At 41.8% G+C, this 21,855-nt stretch overlaps 1 protein-coding gene across 1 annotated transcript in view; it reads left to right on the forward strand.

The window, feature by feature from the left end:
* The first annotated feature begins 1,781 nt into the window (after positions 1 to 1,781).
* The window catches only part of PAWR (pro-apoptotic WT1 regulator), a 149,300-nt gene continuing 129,226 nt past the window's right edge, over positions 1,782 to 21,855 (forward strand). The window contains exon 1 of the mRNA XM_064283788.1: positions 1,782 to 2,582. Within this exon, the coding sequence (XP_064139858.1) occupies positions 2,067 to 2,582 (516 nt within the window). The 5' untranslated portion in view covers positions 1,782 to 2,066. The remainder of the gene's footprint in view (positions 2,583 to 21,855) is intronic.

The raw sequence follows: 21,855 nt of genomic DNA on the forward strand, positions 1-21,855 counted from the left end.
GAAGAAAGATCTGTTAAGTAAGAGTGTGACTCAGAGCTCTCCTAGTTTTTACAAAATGGTGACCTGGCATTTGTAGCCTATGACAATGATGTGCTCTGGCACTATTTGCATAGTGTGAGGTCTTCTCAGGTGTCTGTCAGCAGCAGCTCACCTAGCCCTGATACAGACATTTTTGATGACTTACATCTTAGGATAAGATTTACCCTTTGGCATGTTAAGGATGGAAAAACAGAGACAGTCACCTCCCTAGCTTCTCTGAAATCAGCATCAGTACAGCTTTAGTACTTGCCCTAGGGATCTTTGCTGGTAAATTCACTATCTGTAAAGAGGAGGCGGTGTACAGAAAAGGCTAACAAGAAAACTCCAAATAGGACTGTGTTAGCCAATACAACATGCTGTAGAAACGAGTTTTTAATTTTCTCTTGCAAACCTAATAGTTGGTGTTAGTTGCCACCGAGTCATTCAGACTCACGGCGACACTGGCTGTTACAGAGTAGAACTGTTCATAGGGTTTTCTTGGTTATAATCTTCAAGGAAGCATATCGCCAAGGACTCTTCTTCCTTGGGAAGGTGGGTAGGTCCAAACCGCCAGCATTTAGGTTAGCAATGACAATTTAAGTTTCTCCTTTTAGGCAACTCTTTCATAAGGATTTACAGACCCTTCTTAGAGGGTACTGGGTTTGTTTTGGTTCTTTCCGTCCTCTTGTCTGCCACCCTAGTTCGTCTGAAATTCAGTGGAGCAAGGACTAGGAAAAGGGACGCGTGGGTATTTCCACATCCTCGCTACTCAGGCCCTGAATCACCACCAGTTGACTACACTTTCGCCTCAGCCAGCAGCAATGGAGACTTTCCCCTAGAAAAATTTGGTCTTGTACTTAAAAGGAAGAGTAGTGGGAGACGGGAGAGGCGGAGGAGAGGAGAGGGGTGAAGGGCGTGGAGGGCCGCTCCCGCCCCGGAGTCAGAGGCGCCGAGAGGCTGGACGCCCGGAGGCACCGAGCCCAGGAATGTGCAGTACGACCCGCGGGCGGCAGGCACGGAGCACGGGGCTTCCAGCAGCAGCCGCCTGGACGCGGCGCCGCGCACCTGAGCGCCGGGGGCGGGGCGTCGGCCCGTACGACCCTCCCGGTCCGCGCCGCGCCCCTCGCGCGCTGCCTCGGCCCTTTCCGCCCGAGCTTCGGCGCCGTTCGGCTCCCCTCCCGCCCCTTGTTCTTTCCCTCCTTCTGTCCCTCCCTCGTCCCCTCCCTCCTATCCCAGGAAAGCCGCGAGCACGGGACCGCGAGTTTGCCGCGGCTTGTTCCGCGCCGGCTGCGCGGCCGCTTGGGCTCACCTGGGCACGCCCCCCCGCCCCCTTGCTCCGTGCTCGTTACCCCAAACTCTTCCAAGGTAAGGAGTTCACCGGCCGCCCACGCTGGGGCCGGTCGCCCGCCCCCTCCTCGGCTTGGCCGGACAGCTAGTGTCTGCTCGGGTCTCCGCTTCCCCCGCGAGCCGGAGAGGGGCTCCGCGCCTCGCCCCCGAATCGGGGTGTCTGTAGTGGAGACTTCGGACCGGCGGCGGCCAGAGAGAGGGGGCGGGCAGTGAAACAGGCCGACAGGTGGCGAGGTCTGGTCCCGACGCGCCGACCGCTGCAGGCGCTGATCCTGGGGAGAAAGGGGCGGGCGGCCCGGGCCCTCGGAGGTGGGGTCATCGCTTTCCCCTCCCCTCGAGGCGCGGCGATCCCGGGTCGGGGTGCAGCCCGTCGCCCGCCGTGTAGGTGCGTCGGGGAAACTTTGTTGGGTGGAGACGCGGCAGCCTCTCGCGGTCGGGAAGAAGCGGGCACGCTCTGCGGGAGCTCCCAGGGGCACGGCCGAGGAGGAGACCCTCGGGCCGGGCGAGGACCTCACGTTTCCTTTCCCCGCTCCCCTCTTGTGTTTCCCCTCAGACCTGCCAGCTGCTGAGGGAGCCGCGGCTGTCCCCGCGCCGGGGGGTCGTTCCCTCGCATCCTCCGGGCTGTGGGAAGGAAGAGGCGGCGGCGCCTGGAGCGGGGGTGGGCGGCCTGAGGTGAGAGCTCGGCCGGCCCCGCTGGGAATATGGCGACCGGTGGCTACCGGGCCAGCAGCGGCAGCACCACAGACTTCCTGGAGGAGTGGAAGGCGAAGCGCGAGAAGATGCGCGCCAAGCAGAATCCCCCGGGCCCGGCTGCCTCGGGCGGCGGCAGCAGCGACGCGGCCGCGAAGCCCCCAGCGGGGGTGTTGGGCACCTCGGCAGCAGCCGTGGCCAACGAGCTGAACAACAACCTCTCGGCCGGCGCAGCCGCACCTGCCGCCCCCAGCCCCGGGGGCGTGAACTGCGCTGTCGGCCCGGCGCCTCTGGCCCGGGCCGTCCCGGGCTCGCGGAGGCCCGAGGATGATCCCCCTGCCGCCGCCGCCCCCGCCCCCGCCTCGGGGCCACCGCCGCCCCGGGGCGACGAGGAAGAGCGGGACGGCGGCCCCGAGAAGGGCAAAAGCTCGGGCCCCAGCGCCAGGAAAGGCAAGGGGCAGATCGAGAAGAGGAAGCTGCGGGAGAAGCGGCGCTCCACCGGCGTGGTCAACATCCCCGCGACAGAGGTGAGCCGGACCTTGGCGGGCCTCCTTGTCTCTTCCTCCAGGGAGCTCCCAGGTCTCCGGGCCCGCAGTTTGCCCACCCTAGCTTCGTTGTTCATATCCCTTCACCGAGTTGTGCAGGCAGAGGGTGATGGAGTTTTACTCTGGAACAAATGCTTCCTGGGAAGTTCCCCCCGATCCAAAGTTAGGACATGTGCTTCTCGGACATCCGGACTAAGGGCTCTGGCCCAGGCTACTTTACAGTGGTGGAAAGACAACTTGTGGCTCCAGGACTTGCCTACCTAGGCTAGTCTGTTTATGCTTTATCAGTTAGAAAAATTGACTAGTGGTGATGACGACATATTCAATTTAGTTTCCCACGTGTTCTTAAGCTACCAGATTGCTTTTCTCTTCTTACCGTCTTGACAGTGTTTAATGGCACCTGTGAAGTAAATGTCACCTCAGCAATATCCAAGACAGCTCTATTTTGCAGTGAATCCAAATGCGTATATGCACTATTTCATATGTAAAACAACTTTTTTGGAAATAGTGTTCCCCAACACACAGTTCTTTCTAAGTAATATTTAGGGCAGTAGGAAAACAGCAACCCACAATTCTTTTACTTTAGATGATCTCTTCTCCTATTTGTTTGGTTCTGTGTATTCAGGAACACACTTATGGTCGGGTTTTTTTTTTTTTTTTTTTTTTTTTGGTGTTTTTGAGCAGTCTCAACATTTCTGCTGGAAGGGCATCTTCCCTTTAGAGTGGTGAAACATTTTTACTTAGTGTATGACTGTTTACCACCAACAAAACAATCCCAAATAAAAAATCAGAGCTCACCGGTTTTGGGAAATGATTCATCTATCTTGTTTTACCCAAAGTAGCTGCATCTTTTTTCTCATTGGCTCTCTAGGTTTCACATTTTTTCACTCATGGCCTTCTGATTTACCCAACTTTGACATTTAGTAAATAAAAAAGCTATTAAGAATTACTAACTTTATTTGTGGTTTTAAATAAAAGCATTTGCAATAGACTAGGGCGTATATGAAACATTCCCAGAGTTTTAAGCCTTACCTATGATTTACCTGGAAAATCAGAGTTTTTCTTTGTAGGACATGTTTTTCTAAGAGTGTTTCAGAGAGATTTTTATCAGCCAGCAAAACTGTCCTCTGTGGTTTGCTACTTGCACAAAAGATCTGTTATTCATTAAATTGCTTTAAAAGGAATTCATAAGAGTGGTAATCAAATTTCTAGGTTTTTTTTTTTTTTTTGAGCGAAAAACATGAAGGTTAAGGGGAAAATGAAGACAAGGCTTTGGAAAAGCTACATTCCTCAACTTTATTTTTAAAATTAGCTGATGGTCCAAATAGAAGAATTTGTCATTTTCAATCTTTTCCTCACTCTTCATCTGACAGGGGCTTTATTTTGGGAACTATCTTGGCAGATACTAAACTTCACTTTTTGTGTGTCTGCTTGTGCTAAAATTATTTTAAGTACTTTTTTTTTTTTTAAAGAAGGGTAATGTTTACTGTGGTAAGTAAGTAGAGTGTATCTTGTGAAATCCTGAGAAACATCCTTTGTTAATATTCCTGTTCTGGATAAGGGAACATAGTGCTGAGAATGTAGATGACTCTCCACTACCATTGAGTCTGATACTGTGGAATGTTTTTCGTTTGGGTGTTGGCAACTCCTAAATTTAATCTTACTTAAAAACAAACAATCCAGGGCACCATTTTTGTCTGTGGAATTTGATCCTTTTTAATTGAACAGGGAGTTGAGAACTGCTTTCTTCAGTGGTAACTGTGGCTCTATAGGCTTTGTGCCGGTCTGACCCAATAACACAACATGGTAATGTTTTACCACAGTATCTAATTAGTAGGCACACTTTTTGAGTGCCTCATCTCCATATTTGGCTTTTTAGAAATAACTCAAATATTTCACATTATTTTAATAGTGGTAAAATATGCAACACAGAACTTTGAAAGTGCACCATTTTCAAGTTTACAGATTGTCCCCTTTTAGAATTATGTACTGTTTCTCTTAGTAATTTCAACCTTGAGAATACCTGTTGTGAAGTTTATTGTGTATTACAACCTGGCACTTTTGTTTGAAAAAGTCATATTGCATTTTACAAAATTTTCGGGTATGAAAATATTGTACAGGTGAAAATCTGCCTAGAATCTGTCAATATTCAAAAGTAGAATTGTATTATATCTAATACTAAGATTTTTATACAGTATTCCCAACCAAATTTATGTTAATAGATAAGCATGTAGCTTGTATGTAGTCTGTTTTAATAGTTGATAAACATTAAGTTCTTTCAAGAAGTGGTTCTTAAACATCTGTATGACCCATTCATTGAGACTTTCATTAACTCTTTTTACTAATTACAGAGTGTTATAAAATTATTATAAAGGCACCTGACAGCAGCTAAAGATACCAAAATCAACTAGAAGATTGTTTTAGTAAGTAAGCAGGTCAAAAACTGAAAATGACAGGTGGGGGTGGGAGACTGTGTGTGATGACTGTAATAAAATATGTAAATATCCAGATGTTCTCTAATGAGATAAACTAGTTCTTATATATTAGACTAGAGGTATTTTAAAATGTTTTTTCTCATTCTTTCACCTTTTCTATTTTCTTGGTAATAGTAAGCCCAAATTGGATAATTTGGATGTGACATACTTCCTGCCAGTAACTTTTGTACTTTTATAAGATCAGTCAAATGTTTATTACATGTCTATGTTCAAGGCACCATCCTAAGCACTGTAGAGAAAACAAGAATAAGGCAGTGCATATTCTCAAGAAGCAAACTGTAATCTAGGAAGAATGATAAGGCATAATTACATGAAAAAGCTTAAGTATTGAGCTAACAGTTTAAAAGCCATCTTAAGGCAGCATGTAACCAATGTTTATTAGATATATCGTGTGCTTAAAGGGAAGAGATGATTGGAGTGGGGAAGCTATTGAGGATCAGAGTCTTAAACTGAGTATTTTATATGTATATGTATTTCTGTATGTATATATCTGCATAGAAAGTGAGCCCTGGTTGCTCAGTGGTTAAGCACAAGGCTGCTAACCAAAAGGTGGACAGCTTGAACACACCAGTTGCTCCTCAAGAGAAAGATGTGGCAGTCTGCCTCTGTAAAGTTTTAAAAAAAAAACAAAACCAAACTTGCCGTTGACTTGATTCTGACTCATAGCAACCATATAGGGCAGAGTAGAACTGCCATATAGGGTTTCCAGGGAGCCGGCTGGTGGATTCAAACTGCTGATCTTTTGGTTAGCAGCCAAATTCTTAACCACTGTGCCACCAGGGCTCCTCCATAAAGATTACAGCCTTGGAAATCCTATGGGGAAGTTCTACTGTGTCCTGTAGGGTTGCTATGAGTAGGAATTGACAGCACCGTGGTTTTTTTTTTTGTATTTTGTATGTTAAATGTTAGAATGCAGTGGTTAACACTAGCAGCATATTAATATCATATGAAAATTAAAAAAAAAATACCCCCGCTCAAGCTGTTTCCCCCTCCCCTCCAGTATGATTTAATGGATCTGGGGTGTGGGGTGGATCCCAGGCATTAATATTTTTATAAGGTCCCCATGTGATTCTAGTGTGAGTCAGGGTTAAGAACTATTGGGCTGTAGTCTGGGGATATAGGAATGAATAAGACATAGTCCTTGCCCAGAAGGAGATCTCAAGTAATGTAAGGAAATATGGTAAGAACAGTGATAGCATAGTGCCCTGACCACATTACCTAATTCAAAGAGGAGATGCATAGTCCAGGAAGGCTGCTGAGAGACTCAGACACCTGTTCTCAGAGTACTTCTGAAGTTACTGCTATTTAGTAGGTTTCCATGAATGGGTTGATGGAGATGGTTGCCACAGAAAATATAATCTTTGAATAGGTAGAGGTCATATTGCAGTGAAGTTTTGATTTAAATGATAACAGTTAGCATATATTGAAAACTCACTGTATTCACAGTGGTTGGCTAATGTGCTCTATGTGCTGTTTTAATAATCCTTTCAACAATCCTATGTGGTAATTAAAGCTTCTCTTATTATCTTTTTTTCCTGAGGAGAAAACTGAGGCTTAGAGAGCTTAATTGGCTCAAGATCACATAGAAAGTGAGAAAATGGATAGAGTAATTTTAAATGTTTTTGTGCTTCTAGAAGAAGAATTGCTTTTAAGAATTAATCTGTCTTGCATTATTTAGCATATTTTCCTGTTTTTTCCCCATAATATTTTATTAGAGGTTATTTTAAATAATTCAGCCTGTGGATGAGGAAAACTGTGAAAGCGTGGAATTTCAATAGAAATTAAGGTCAACTTTGTAGACCCAGAGAATGCTTCTCACCCCGTAATCTATATATAGTTTATTCAGCAAAATTTTGAATACCAGCAAAATATAAATCTGTCTTTGGCTGTTGTTGTTAGGTGCCATCTAGTCACTTCTGACTCATAGTGACCCTGCGTACAACAGATTGAAACACTCATAGTGACCCTATGTACAACAGATTGAAACACTCCCTGGTGGCGTGCCATCCTCACAGTCGTTATGCTTGAGCCCAATGTTGCAGCCACTGTGTCAAGCCCATCTCGTTGAGGGTCTTCCTCTTTTTCACAGATCCTGTGCTTTACCTAGCATGATGGCCTTCTCCAGGGACCGATTCCTCTTGAAAACACATCCAAAGTATTTGAGACAAAGTCTTGCCATCCTTGCTTTTAAGGAGCATTCTGGCTGTACTTTTTCCAAAACAGATAAGTTAGTTCTTTTCGCAGCCTGTGGTATGTTCAATATTCTTCAACAGCAGCATAATTCAGAGGCATCAGTTCCCTTTTGATCTTCCTTATTCATTGTCCAGCTTTCGCATGCGTATGAGACTATGGAAGATAGCATGGCACACCTTAGCCTTCAAGGTGACATCTTTTGCAGCAGATTGGCCCAATCCAATGCATCGTTTAATTTTTTTCATAAATGTTTCAATACTTGTTCCAGAACATAAGGACTGTTTTTTTTAACATAACTATGTGTAATTATTTACACATAAGATTAGCAATAAATCCTTACTGTCAAATACCCATTAAGTATTCAAATTCCAGTTGTTTCATAAATGTCATTAATTTTTTTTACAGTTTGTTTGGGTTAAGTTCCAGATGAGGTCTACACATTGGAATTGGTCGGGAGGTTTTTTAAAAAAACGTTTAATCTATAAATTTCTCCTCTAACTCCCCTTTTTCTGGCACTTTATTTTTTCTAATTCTTTTAAAATTGTGCTTTAAGTGAAAGTTTACAGTTGAAGTTAGTTTCTCATACGAAAACTTATACAGACATTGTTATGTGACCCTAGTTACACTCCTCTTCTCCATCCCGAATTTCCTGTGTCCATTCAACCAGCTTTTGTCCCTTTTTGCCTTCTCTCACCTCTGGGCAGGAGCTGCACATTTAGTCTCATGTGTGTACTTGAGCTAAGCAGCACCCTCTTTCAAAGTATCATCCTATGTCTTATAAAAGTCCAGTCTAATCTTTGTTTGAAGAATTGGCTGGACAGAGTCTGTGGCCGTGTCTTCTGCGGTCCTCTCAGTTTGAGTCAAACCATTACATCTGGTCTTCTTACTAGAATTTCAGTTCTGCACCCAACTTCTGTTCTGTCAGGGACTCTGTTGTATTCCCTTTCAGGGCGGTAATTAGCGTCCTTTGATTTCTTGACTGCAGCTTCTATGGGTATTGATTGTGGATCCAAGTAAAATGAGATCCTTGACAACTTCAGTCTTTCTTCTTTTATCATGATGTTGCTTACCGGTCCAGTTGGGAGGATTTTTGTTTTCTTTATGTTGAGGTGTAATCCATACTGAAGGCTGTGGTCTTTGACCTTCGTCAGTAAGTGCTTCAAGTCCTCTTCACTTTCAGCAAGCAAGGTTGTGTCATCTGCATGATGCAAGTTGTTAATGAATCTCCAATTCCGATGCCCGCTCTTCTTTGTATAGTCTGGCTTCTCGGATTATTTCCTCCTCATATAGATTGAATAAGTATGGTGAAAGTATACAACCCTGATGCACACCTTTCCTGACTTTAAACCGTGCGGTATCCCCTTGCTGTATTTGGATGACTGCCTCTTGGCCTATGTACAAGTTCCTCATGAGCACAATTAAGTGTTCTGGAATTCCCATTCTTAGCAAGGTTATCCATAATTTATTAGGATCCACACAGTCGAATGTGTTGCGTAGTCAAACACAGGTAAACATCTTTCAGAACACCAGAATCTTTGGCTAGCAGTCAGAAGATGTGGATCTTTGATTTTAGTTAGATAATAATATGTTGTTTTTCTGTCAAGGTGGGGTTATAGCACTTAGGATAGTAAAAGGAAGGATAAAAAAGCGTTTAATATATCAAAAGCACTTTTAAGTGAATGCAGTTCAGGTTATAATTATTCAGCGTATTTGTTGATCATTATATAGGACAAGTTCTGCTTATAAATCCAGGTAGATTAAGAAATGCCTTTGGTATGCCCATTATGTTCCAGACTGTCTACCTTTCTATGTGATGAGTCAGGAGGGGAACTAACAGTGATTCAGAACTGGAGAAAATTAAACTTGTGAATGGGGTAGATGTAGTGGAAACACTGAGACTGCTTAGTATGAGACTGCTTAGTATGATATTAAGCCTGGCTTTCCTAAACATTTGAGCTTGTTGATAAAGTAAATGGAAATTTTAATGTTATCAGGATTTGTAATGAGTTGTCTGAGCTGAGGTGCTTTTTCCTATGAAAACAATAATTATATAATTAAAGGAGATGATATTTATAAGGTATGTTTATGTTCTAAGCACTTTACATATATTGATTCATTTAATTCTTACCACAGCCCTATGGGAAAATGGAGTAGAGAGAGTAAGTTATTTACTTGCCAGAGGGTCATATATGTGGTAAGAAGCAGAGTAGAGAGAGTCTGTATTCATACCAAAATCTAAAACCCACTGCTGTCGAGTTGACTCTGACTTAGTGACTCTATAGCCTGGTGTTTAATAACCATCTCATCATACTTCATTGTATTACCAACTATAAACTTAGTTTAAGAAAGACAGAGATTATTTTAGTGGTAAAATAAAGGATGCTAATAGGAATCCCTGGGTGGCACAGACAGTTAAGCGCTCGACTACTGGCCACAGGGGTAACAGTTCAAACCCACCACCCATATGCACTTCAGAAGACAGGCTTGGCATTCTGCTTCTGAAAGGTCACAGCCTTGAAAAATCTATGAAGCGGTTCTACTCTGCACACATGGGGTCACCATGAGTTGGAATTGATTCAGCATCAACTAACAACATCATGTTCCTGTAGAATGTGAAAATAGATCTTTCATAAGAGTTGGAGGAAGTTGGAACTCCGTTGGAAAAAATTTGAGAACAAATAAACATAAATTTAGTAGCATCCAAGTTCCTATTTAAAATCATGCTGGGGGCCTGTATATGCCCTTTATTGTTTTGACATTGGTTTTTAGTATCTGTAAGGTAGGCCAGAAAACAGTTGTGCTGCATAACAGTAATGCTGATATAATGTTTTAGAAGTTTAAAATTATTGGCAAATATTAGGGTTTGAAATTTTCTAAGTGCTTTTTTTCTTCTTTTTAAAAATTGAGGTATAATCCACATACCATAAACTTCACAATTTTAAAGTGTACAAGTCAGTGGTTTTTAGTAAATTCACAAGGTTGTGCTTTAAGTGCTTTTATATTTTCATCTTAATTTTTCATTATGTGCCTGGAACCTGTAGTACTTAAAGTTTTAGCATTCCACTCAGTAAAGTGCAACAGTGTTCAAACCAAAAATACTGATGGATATGTTTTATGCTATTTGATTTACCTGTAGGCAAAGGTGTTTCTTGACTAGCCAATTCACTCTTACGATAATTTGTTATTGCTGAGGCAAATTTCAGTTTAAGTCTTAGATATTTGTGTTTATACCCATGTACCTACTGATACAGAATTGACCCTCAGCCATCCGTTACATTCTCCTTCGGTTACTTAAAATTATACTGAGCACCACCTCTGGATAATATTGTAAGAATATTTAATTTCTAAAAGCAACAAAATTATACATTTTAAAGGTAGAAATAGCTTCAATGAGTTTAAATCTTCTCGTGAATTGGCTAATAAATGCTTATTTTACTTTGATAGTCTTAAGAAATATCATTCACTGAATTTTTATGGGTCACAGTATATTTTTTAACAATAATCTCTTATTTTATACAGTTAAATTTAAAGAAAAAGTTGTATTCTGAAAGTGAATACTGTGTTAACGATTTTGCTGAATTGAATAGATAAAGAAATTTTATGTTATAGATTACAGTTCTGTGTGTCCAAACCCATTGCCTTTGAGTTGATTCCGACTCATAGTGACCTCGTATGGAAAGGGTAGAACTGCCGCATAAGAGCAGCTGGTAGATTCAAACTGCTAACCTTTTGGTTAGCAGCCGAGCTCTTAACCACTGCGCCACTGGGGCTCCATCCATATGTATAGGAGTTAGTATCTATAACAGATATTTTTTAATATTGATAGCACACACAAGTGAAATTTTGCTGAAGATAATTCAAAAACTGTTTTAGCAGTACATTGACAGGGAAGTGCCAGAAATTCAAACCAGATCCACAAGGGGATGTGGAATGAGGGGTATCATTGCTGATGTCAAATGAATCTGAACGGAATTCAGAGCGTATCAGAAAGACGTTTACCTGTGTTTTATTGACTGCAAAAGCATTCAGCTGTGTGGATCATAACAAAGTATGGATAACACTGCAAAGAATGAACATTACAAAACACTTAATTGTGCTCATGGCATGCCTGTACATAGAACAGAATAAGGGGATACTGCATGTTTTAAAATCAACAAAGGTGTACATCAGGGTTGTACACTTTCACCATACTTACTTAGTCTGTATGCTGACCATATAATCCAAGCAGCTAGACTATATGAAGAGGAATGGGACATCAGGAGTGGAGGAAGACTCATTAACAACTTGTGTTATGCAGATGATGTAAACTTGCTTCCCAAAAGCGAAGAGAACTTGAAACACTTACTGAGGAAGATCAAAAACTGCAGCCTTGCAGCCTTTAGTATGGATTAAATCTTAACATAAAACAAAAATCCTTACAACTGGACCACTAGGCAACATCATGTAAATGGAGAAAAGATTGAAGTTGTCAAGGATTTTGTTTTACTTGGATCCACAGTCAATGCCCATGGAAACAGTAGCCAAGAAGTAAATGACGTATTGCATTGGGCAGATCTGCTGCAAAAGGCCTCTTTAAAGTGTTGAAAAGCAAAGATGTCACTTTGAGGACTGAGGTGAGACTGACCCAAGCCATGGTATTTTCAGTTGCGTCATATGCATGTGAAAACTGGACACTGAGTAAGGAAGACTGAAGGGAGAATTGATGCCTTTGAATTTTGGTGTTGGCAAAGAATATTGAATATACCATGGACTGCCAGAAGAACAAACAAGCCTGTCTTGGAAGACTTATAGCCAGAGTGCTTTTTGGAAGCGAGGATGATGAGACTTGGTCTTGCATACTTTGGATATGTTATCAGGAGGGACCAACCCCTGGAGACGGTTCTTTATATAAACGCTAAGGGACTCAGTGAGTAGGATAAATAAAATTAAAATACACGTTTTGTAATAAAATCAATATATGCCATTTAAAACCAAGCTTGTCTGTGGGTATATGAGTGAACTACTTAATCTTACTTCTTTGAGAAATTTGCTGATTATGTAAACTATGAAGTACATTTCTCTTTTGGAATTTTTTGTAGAATACTTTTTAGCAGTATTTAAAAGAATGGAAATCTCAGTTATAAAGAAAGACTTAATATTCAGGAGATGAAACTTGAGGAATATGGATAAAAAGTAAGATATTAGTGGGAACAGTCAAATTACTTTTGGCTTTCGAAAAAAGTTAATTTTACTGTACTTGAGGTAAAAATTCACAGCGTAAATTAGTTTCTCATTAAAAATTTTATACACAAATTGTTCTGTGGCATTGGTTGCAATCCCTGCATTGTATCAGCACTCTCCCCCTTTCCCATTGGACCACAGATTCCCCCATGTCTAGTCCATTTATCCAGTTTTCCTGTCCCTTCCTGCATTCTCATGTTTGCTTCTGACTTGTCATTGTCCATTTGGTCTTGTATACTTCATTGTATACAATCACATCAATTGTTGGTTGTTTTATACGCACGTCTAACCTTTGGCTAAAAGGTGAGCATTTGGACTTTAGCTTCATTTCTGATTTAGTAGGGTGTCTGGGGCCTCTAGTCTTGGAGGTTCCTCCAGTCTCTGTCAGACCAGTAAGTCAGGTCTTTTTTGTGTGTGTGAATTAGAGTTTTGTTGTACAGTTTTCTCCTGCTCTGTACAGGACCCTCTTTCGTGATCTCTGTCAGAGCGGTCGGTGGTGGTAGCCAGGCACCATCTAGTTATTGTGGGCTCAAGCTGGTGCAGGTTGTGATTTATGTGATCCTTTAGTCCTGTGGACTAGTATTTTCCTTGTGTCTCTGGTTTTCTTCATTCTTGTTGCTCCAGAATGGATGGGACCAATAGATGTATCTTAGATGGCTGCTCGGAAGCTTTTAAGACCCCAGATGCTACTCACCAAAGTAGGATATAGAACATTTTCTTTATGAATTATGATATGCCAGTTGGCCTAGATGTCCTCTAAGACATTGGTCCCCAGCCCTCAAGGTGTTTGGATGCATCTGGGAATCATCTGTGACTTCGCCTTGGTCAAGTTATGCTAACTTCCTTATATTGTGCATTGTCTTTCTCTTTACCGAAGTTAACACTTGTCTGCCATCACCAGGAAACCCTGGTGTGGCAGAATGGTTAAGAGCTATGGCTGCTAACCAAAAGGTCAGCAGTTTGAATCCGCCAGGCACTCCTTGGAAACTCTTACGGGGCAGTTCTAGTCTGTCCTATAACCCATAAAAAAAACCCATTGCCACTGAGTCGATTCCGACTCATAGTGACCCTGTAAGACAGAGTAGAACTGCCCTGTAGAGTTTCCAAGGAGTTCCTGGTGGATTGGAACTGCGGACCTTCTCGTTAGCAGCTGTGGCACTTAACCACTACGCCACCAGCATTTCCCTTTGTCCTGTATAGCTTCACTAATACTCGAAATTGACTCGACAGCAACGGGTTACCATCACCTTAGTGATTTCCCCTCCCCACTCCTCCCCTTCTGTGTAACCATCAAAGATTGTTTTTTTCTGCATGTAAACCTTTTCTTGGGTTTTTATAATAGTGGTTTCATACAATATTTATCTTTTTGTGATTGACTTGTTTCACTCAGCATAATGCCTTCCAGATTTATCCATGTTGTGAGATGTTTTGTGGATTCATCATTGTTCTTTATTGTGGAATAGTATTCCAGTGTGTATGTATCGTAATTTATCCATTCATCTGTTGATGAGCAGTTAGGTTGTCTGTCTTTTTGCTGTCGTGAATAATGCTGCAGTGAACATGGGTATGCATCTCTCTGTTCATGTGATGACTCTTATTTCTCTAGGATATATTCCTAGGAGTATGATTGCTGGATTGTATCATAGTTCTGGTTCTAGCTTTTTAAAAAAACGCTGTATCATTTTCCATAGTGATTGTACCATTTTACATTCCCACCAGCCGTGCATGAGAGTTCTAATCTCTTCACAACATCTCCAACATTTGTTATTTTCAGTTTTTTTGATTACTGCCAGTAACGTCAAGTGAGATGATATCTCATAGTTTTGATTTTCATTTGTCTAATGGCTGATGACCATTAGTGGTTCCTCAGATGTTTGTTAGCCACCTGAATTTCTTCCTTAGGGAAGCGTCTGTTCGTGTCCTTTGCCCATTTTTTAATTGTATTATTTGTCTTTTTGTTTTTGAGGTGTTGAAGTATTTTATAGATTTTAGTGATTAGTCCCTTGTCATATATGTCATAGCCCAAATTTTTTTCCCAATCAGTAGATTCTCTTTTTACTCTTCTGGTGAAGTCTTTTGATGAGCATAAGTGTTTAAATTTTTAGGAGCTCCCAGTTATCTAGTTTCTCTTTCTGGTGTTCATGCATCGTTAGTTACGGTTTGTATTGTATTTATGTCATGTACTAGGACCCCGAGTGTTGTCCGTATTTTTTCTTCCATGATCTTTATGTTTTAGGTTTTATATTTAGGTCTTTATCCATTTCAAGTTAGTTTCTGTGTATAGTGTGAGATATGGGTCCTGTTTCATTTTTTTGCAGATGGACATCCAGTTTTGCCAGCACCATTTGTTAAAAAGACTGTCTTTTCCCCACTTAGTGAACTTTGGTCCTTTGTCAAATATCAGCTGACCGTAGGTATATGGGTTTATATCTGGGTTCTCGATTTTGTTCCATTGGTGGGTTTCGAATTTTTGACAAGACTTTTTTTTTTTTTAATTGTGCTTTAAGTGAAAGTTTACAAATCAAGTCAGTGTCACATAAAAACTTACATACACCTTGCTACATACTCCCAATTGCTCTCCCCCTGATGAGACAGCTTGCTCCCTTCCTCCACTCTCTTTTCGTTTCCATTTCGCCAGCTTCTAACCCCACCTACCCTCTCATCTCCCCTCCAGGGAGGAGATGCCAACATATTCTGAAGTGTCCACCTGATTGAAGAAGCTCACTCCTCACCAGCATCCCTCTCCAACCCATTGTCCAGTCCAATCCCTGTCTGAAGAGTTGGCCTCAGGAATGGTTCCTCTCCTGGGCCAACAGAAGGTCTGGGGGCCATGACCACCAGGGTCCTTCTAGTCTCAGTCAGACCATTAAGTCTGGTCTTTTTATGGGAATGTGGGGTCTGCATCCCACTGCTGCCCTGCTCCCTCAGGGGTTCTCTGTTGTGTTCCCTGTCAGGCCAGTCATCGATTATAGCTGGGCACCATCTAGCTCTTCTGGTCTCAGGCTGATGTAGTCTCTGGTTTACGTGGCCCTTTCTGACCCTTGGGCTCGTAATTACCTTGTGTCCTTGGTGTTCTTTGGACAAGACTTCTTGATATTTCATAATGCAAGCAGAAGTTGATCCAAACCAAATGTATAGAACCTGAAATTAATCTTCTTCTGCTGGTAAAAGTAACTTGTTAATGTGTTTATTTTAGTCCCCTGTGGAAATATAAGTATGGAGAAAATCATCACCTGTTCTGTTATACATATATTTTTAATACTTTTCTGTGTATCTACATAAAAAAAGAAGAACCATGTTTTAAATACAGCGTAGTATATATTTGATAATTTATCGTGTATATTTTCATACTCCAGAAATAGGGGTGGATATGTTTTTTGCTGTTTGATGTTAAAATACTTAAACATTACTTAGTTGGGAAAGAACTTAACTGCTTCTCTGCCTTATGATGTGGTTTTTGGATTGTCACATTTGTAAATTATCTTAAGATAAATAGCTGTTTACTTCTTTCCATATATTGTGTTTACTGAGACATTCTTCAATTCAGAAAAAGTGTCTGGGTCATTCAAAGTCTTATAGGTACTAGAACCTTCAGATAGTTGTGAGGTGTGTATAGTTTTTTTTTTTTAACCTTGTTTGTAGCTTTTGACTTTGGTTTGAAATCAGTGGTCAGAGCTCCAGTAATCAAACTGTGTGTATGCTATAATGCAACATACTGGTTCCTAAAACTCATCACAGTGTGAAAAATTGCACTATAAAAACCATAAGGATGTATGGGAAAATGGAGTTAGAGGAACAACACTCAAAAATTTTGTCAGTGGCACATCAAAAAATAGAAACCAAATAAGGACGATAGTCTAATTCTACACTTTAAGTGGTTAAGACATACAGAAATACTACAATAAAATGGGACTTCGGGAAAAACATAAAATTTGCTTGTACAAGTGGATATTGGAAGAATTTTAGCTTCTGTGGTATTGTGAAGTGGGGAAGGAGCATTATCTGAAATCAGACTGAAAGTATTACCCCAGATGTAGATGAGTGTGGCATCTAAAACGTGCAGCGAATTGAGGTTACCTGTAGATGTTTGAGGTGTGTGTGTTTTGCATATTTTTATGTGGCTGGATTGCAATTTTCTGCACTTGACTAGTATTTCTTCTAGTTGAGCATAAGCAAATGCAAAGTTTATATTATGCTCAAATTGTTCCCTAACATATCATTTGCATATGTATATATATGCCCGTACATATATAACCATCTGCATTGGTATCTATGTCAACATCTACATTAATCTATGTGAAATATGTAGAACAATGGTTTGTGAAGATCAAGTAGTGAGATGAAAAAGGGATGAGGAGCATACAGTGACTAGAGGTGGGAATACTCATTTAAGAGTTTTGTAATGGTGATTGCTAGGACAAAGATAGTAGAAAAGGAAAAGAAGGGATGGATTTGAGAGATTTTGCTTTGGTATGAAAAATTACATAACGGAATATTTTGAACTGGAAAAGTCTTTAGAGATCATCTACTCCATTATAAAAGGTATTAACTGGGTTTTCCCAGACTGCTCTTCAAAACCTATGTTGCATTTCAACCTCAACCTTTTTATGTCTAGCAGAGCCTAGCAGTATGTTGTTCCAGGGCCAACTTCCCCTCCCCATCTCCATTCTTGCTTATTTTGTTTCTTGTTTCTGAAATATTTAGCCTCTACCTCTTGGTTCATCCAGTCCTGCAAAGATATTCCCTTAATTCTGCCTCACCTTCAAGTTATTGGTTTTCCTCAATTGTTCAACTTCTTAAAGGCCTGACCTCTACCTGTTGTTGTTAGGTGCCATCGAGTCAGTTCCGACTCATAGCGACCCTATGCATAACAGACCGAAACACTGCCCGGTCCTGAGCCATCTCTACCATCCTTGTTATGCTTAAGCTCATTGTTGCAGCCACTGTGTCAGTCCACCTCATTGAGGGTCTTCCTCTTTTCTGCTGACCCTCTGCTCTGCCAAGTGTAATGTCCTCCTTCTCCAGGGACTGATCCCTCCTGACAACATGTCCAAACTATGCAAGACGCAGTCTGGCCGTCCTTGCTTCTAAGGAGCATTCTGGTTGTACTTCTTCTAAGACAGATTTGTTCGGTCTTTTGGCAGTCCATGGTATATTCAATATTCTTTGCCAACACCACAATTCAAAGGCATCAGTTCTTCTTTGGTCTTCCTTATTCATTGTCCAGCTTTCACATGCATATGATGTGATTGGAAATACCATGGCTTGGGTCAGGTGCACCTTAGTCTTCAAGGTGACATCTTTGCTCTTCAACACTTCAAAGAGGTCCTTTGCAGCATATTTACCCAATGCAACGCATCTTTTGATTTCTTGACTGCTGCTTCCATGGCTGTTGATTGTGGATCCAAGTAAAATGAAATCCTTGACAACTTAAATCTTTTCTCCTTTTATCATGATGTTGCTCACTGGTCCAGTTGTAAGGATTTTTGTTTTAAGTTGAGGTGCAGTCCATAGTGAAGGTTGTGGTCTTTGATCTTCATTAGTAAGTGCTTCAAGTCCTCTTCACTTTCAGCGAGCAAGGTTGTGTCATCTGCATAACACAGGTTGTTAATGAGTCTTCCTCTAGTCCTGGTAGCCAGATCTTCGTACAGTCCAGCTTCTCGTATTATTTGCTCAGCATACAGATTGAGTAGGTATGGTGAAAGAATACAACCCTGACGCACACCTTTCCTGAGTTTAAACCAATCGGTATCCCCTTGTTCTGTCCGAACAGCTGCCTCTTGATCTGTGTAAAGGTTCCTCATGAGCACAATTAAGTGTTCTGGAATTCCCATTCTTTGCAGTGTTATCCATAATTTGTTATGATCCACACAGTCGAATGCCTTTGTATAGTCAGTAAAACACAGGTAAACATCTTTCTAGTATTCTCTGCTTTCAGTCAGGATCCATCTGACATAAGAATTGATATCCCTGTTTCCACATCCTCTTCTGAAACGGGCCTGAATTTCCGGCAGTTACCTGTCAATATACTACTGTAGCCTTTTTTGAATGATCTTCAGCAAAATTTTGCTTGCGTGTGATATTAATGATACTCTTCTATAATTTCCATTCGGTTGGATCACCTTTCTTCCAGATGTGTTGTGGAATGACAACAAGGACATAATCCATGAAGGAAGCAAGAGGTCATTGAAAAGTCAGGAAAGAAAGAAAAGTCCAAGATGGATGTCAGAGGAGGCTCTGAAACACCGTCTCGAACGTCGAGCAGCTAAAGCAAAAGAAGAATTGATGAAGACAAGAACTGAACAGAAGATTTCAAAGGGCGTCTCACGAAGACAAAGTGAAGTATTATAATGACATGTGCAAAGAGCTGGAAATGGAAAACCAAAAGGGAAGAACATGCTTGGGTTTTCTGAAGCTGAAAGAACTGAAGAAAAAATTCAAGCCTCGAGTTGCAATAGTAAAGGATTCTATGGGGAAAATATTAAACGATGCAGGAAATATCAAAAGAAGATGTCAGGAATACACAGAGCCATTATACCAAAAAGAATTAGTCGATGTTCAGCCATTTCAAGTGGTGGCATATGATCAGGAACCGATGGTACTGAAGGAAGAAGTCCAAGCTGCTCTGAAGGCATTGGTGAAAAACAAGGCTCCAGGAATTGATGGAATATCATTTGAGATGTTTCAACAAACAGATGCAGCGCTGGAGGTGCTCACTCATCTATGCCAAGAAATATGGAAGATAGCTTCCTGGCCAACTGACTGGAAGAGATCCATATTTATGCCTATTCCCAAGAAAGGTGATTCAACCGAATGTGGCGTCTACCTACGGACTCCTAGTATTCACCACTCAGTTCCTACTACTTTTTTGAAATCGATCTTGCCAAGATTGCTTGTGACGTCTTATTTGCCAAACATGACAGCTTCTTTTTCTGTTTTCATCTTATTTGACCTCTGTGTAGCATTTGCCATTGTCACTCCTCTCCCTCGTATGCTATAACATTTTTTATTAGGCTCTTTTTTGGTTGGTTTATTTAGAAACATGTGAGTGCCTGCTATGTGATGCAGGTACCAAGCTAGGTGATAAAAAGATCAAACTTCCGGTCTTTGTCAGGGAAAAAGATTAAAAAAAAAACAATTATAGTTTGGAGTCCTGGTGGTGCAGTGGTTAAAGCGTTTGGCTGCTAACTGAAAGGTTGGTGATTTGAACCCACCAGCCACTCTGTGGGAGAAGGATGTGGGAGCCTACTTCTATAAAGATTTATAGCCTTGGAAACCCTATGGGGCAATTCTGCGGTGTTCCATAGGGTCACTATGAGTTGCAGTGACTCGATGGCAATGCGTTTTCCTGGTTTAGTGATAAGACCTTTGGTGGAGAAAAGAACAAAATACTGAACTGAACAGAATAACCAGTTTCTGTCGAGTTGATTCTGACTTATGGTGACCCCACGTGTGTTCAGAATGGAACTGTCCTCTATAGGATTTTCAATGGCTGAGTTTTGGGAAGGAGTGTACCAGGTCTTTGTTCTGAAGTGCCTCTGGGTAGACTCTAACCTCCAGCCTTTTGGTTAGCAGCCAATTGTGTTAACTATTTGCACCACCCTGGGACTCCCAGCACAGAATAGGGAGCCACTGATGAGGAGCCCTGGTGGTGCAGTGGTTAAGTGCTCAGCTGCTAACTGAAAGGTCACTGGTTCAAACCTGCCAGCCATTCCATGGGAGAAAGATGTGGCAGTCTGCTTCCATAAAGATTATAGCCTTGGAAACTCAATGGGGCAGTTCTACTGTGTCCTATAGGATCGCTATGAGATGGCACTGATTCGGTGGCAGTGGGTTTGGTTTTTTGGTTTTAATTACTTAAAGGAGTCAAGGAAGGCTTTATATATGACGAAGGTTGTATTGTGCCCTGGCTTTTGACTAGCAAAAAGAATTTCCCAAGTAGAGAGGGGGACAGAGTAACATTCTAGGCAGTGAACAGCATGTGCAAAGGCACAGAGCTGGGAAAGAATAGCATATATTGCATGCCTACTGTATGCCTGGAGCCCTGGTGGTGCAGTGGTTGTGGTGGGGACTTTACAGGTATTATTTCTAATCCTCACATTTGCTCACGAGGTAGGTTTTTTTTTTTTTGGAATAATTTTTATTGTGCTTTAAGTGAAAGTTTACAAATCAAGTCAGTCTCTCACACAGAAACCCATATACACCCCGCTACACACTCCCAGTTACTCTCCCCCTAATGAGACAGCCTGCTGTCTCCCTCCACTCTCTCTTTTCGTGTCCATTTCGTCAGCTTCTAACCCCCCCCACCCTCTCATCTCCCCTCCAGGCTGGAGCTGCCAACATAGTCTCAAGTGGCCACCGCACCAACATCCCTCTCCAACCCATTGTCCAGTCCAATCCATGTCTGAAGAGTTGGCTTCAGGAATGGTTCCTATCCTGGGCCAACAGAAGGTCTGGGGGCCATGACCACCAGGGCTTTTCTAGTCTCAGTCAGACCATTAAGTCTGGTCTTATGAGAATTTGGGGACTGCATCCCACTGCTGTCCTGCTCCCTCAGGGGTTCTCTGTTGTGTTCCCTGTCAGGGCAGTCATCAGTTGTAGCCAGGCACCATCTAGTCCTTCTGGTCTCAGGATGATGTTCATGTGGCCCTTTCTGTCTCTTGGGCTCATAATCGCCTTGTGTCCTTGGTGTTCTTCATTGTCCTTTGGTCCAGGTGGGTTGAGACAGATTGACGCATCTTAGATGGCTGCTTGCTAGTGTTTTAGACCCCAGATGCAGTGGGATGCAGAATGTTTTCTTAATAGATTTTATTATGCCAATTGACTTAGATGTTCCCTGAAACCATGGTCCCCGGCCCTTGCCCCTGCTATGCTGGCTGGCCTTTGAAGCATTCAGATTTTTCAGGAAACTTACCTAAACTAGTTTTTTTTTTTTTTACAAGGTAGGTTTTTATATTCCTCATTTGATCCTCAAAAAGGTTGTGAGTTGCCCAAAGGCCATACAAGTAAGTAGCAGAACTTGGTTTTGACTCCACATCTGTTTGGTGCCAATGCTCACACACTGGTTATAATTGTTGGAAGGAAGGGAGATATGTTATAGCAGGGAAAACTTTGATGTATAGAGAATTCATGATGGGGAGTGAATGAAGAACAGCTAAAGAGTAATGATATGGCCCAGTTGTGATGGAGCTAAACGGCCATGCCAAGGAATTCAGACTTTAATGTACTGTTCTTCGTTAGTATTGTTGGCTAGACAGGACACTTCCCCTGTCCATATCTGTTTATGTAATAATTTTGGCAGTTTTTAGAAGTGAAAAATTTTGCCTGCTTAATTTGAAGTCATTAAG

Source organism: Loxodonta africana, chromosome 4, assembly GCF_030014295.1.
Source record: "Loxodonta africana isolate mLoxAfr1 chromosome 4, mLoxAfr1.hap2, whole genome shotgun sequence".
Classification (NCBI taxonomy): Eukaryota; Metazoa; Chordata; class Mammalia; order Proboscidea; family Elephantidae; genus Loxodonta; species Loxodonta africana.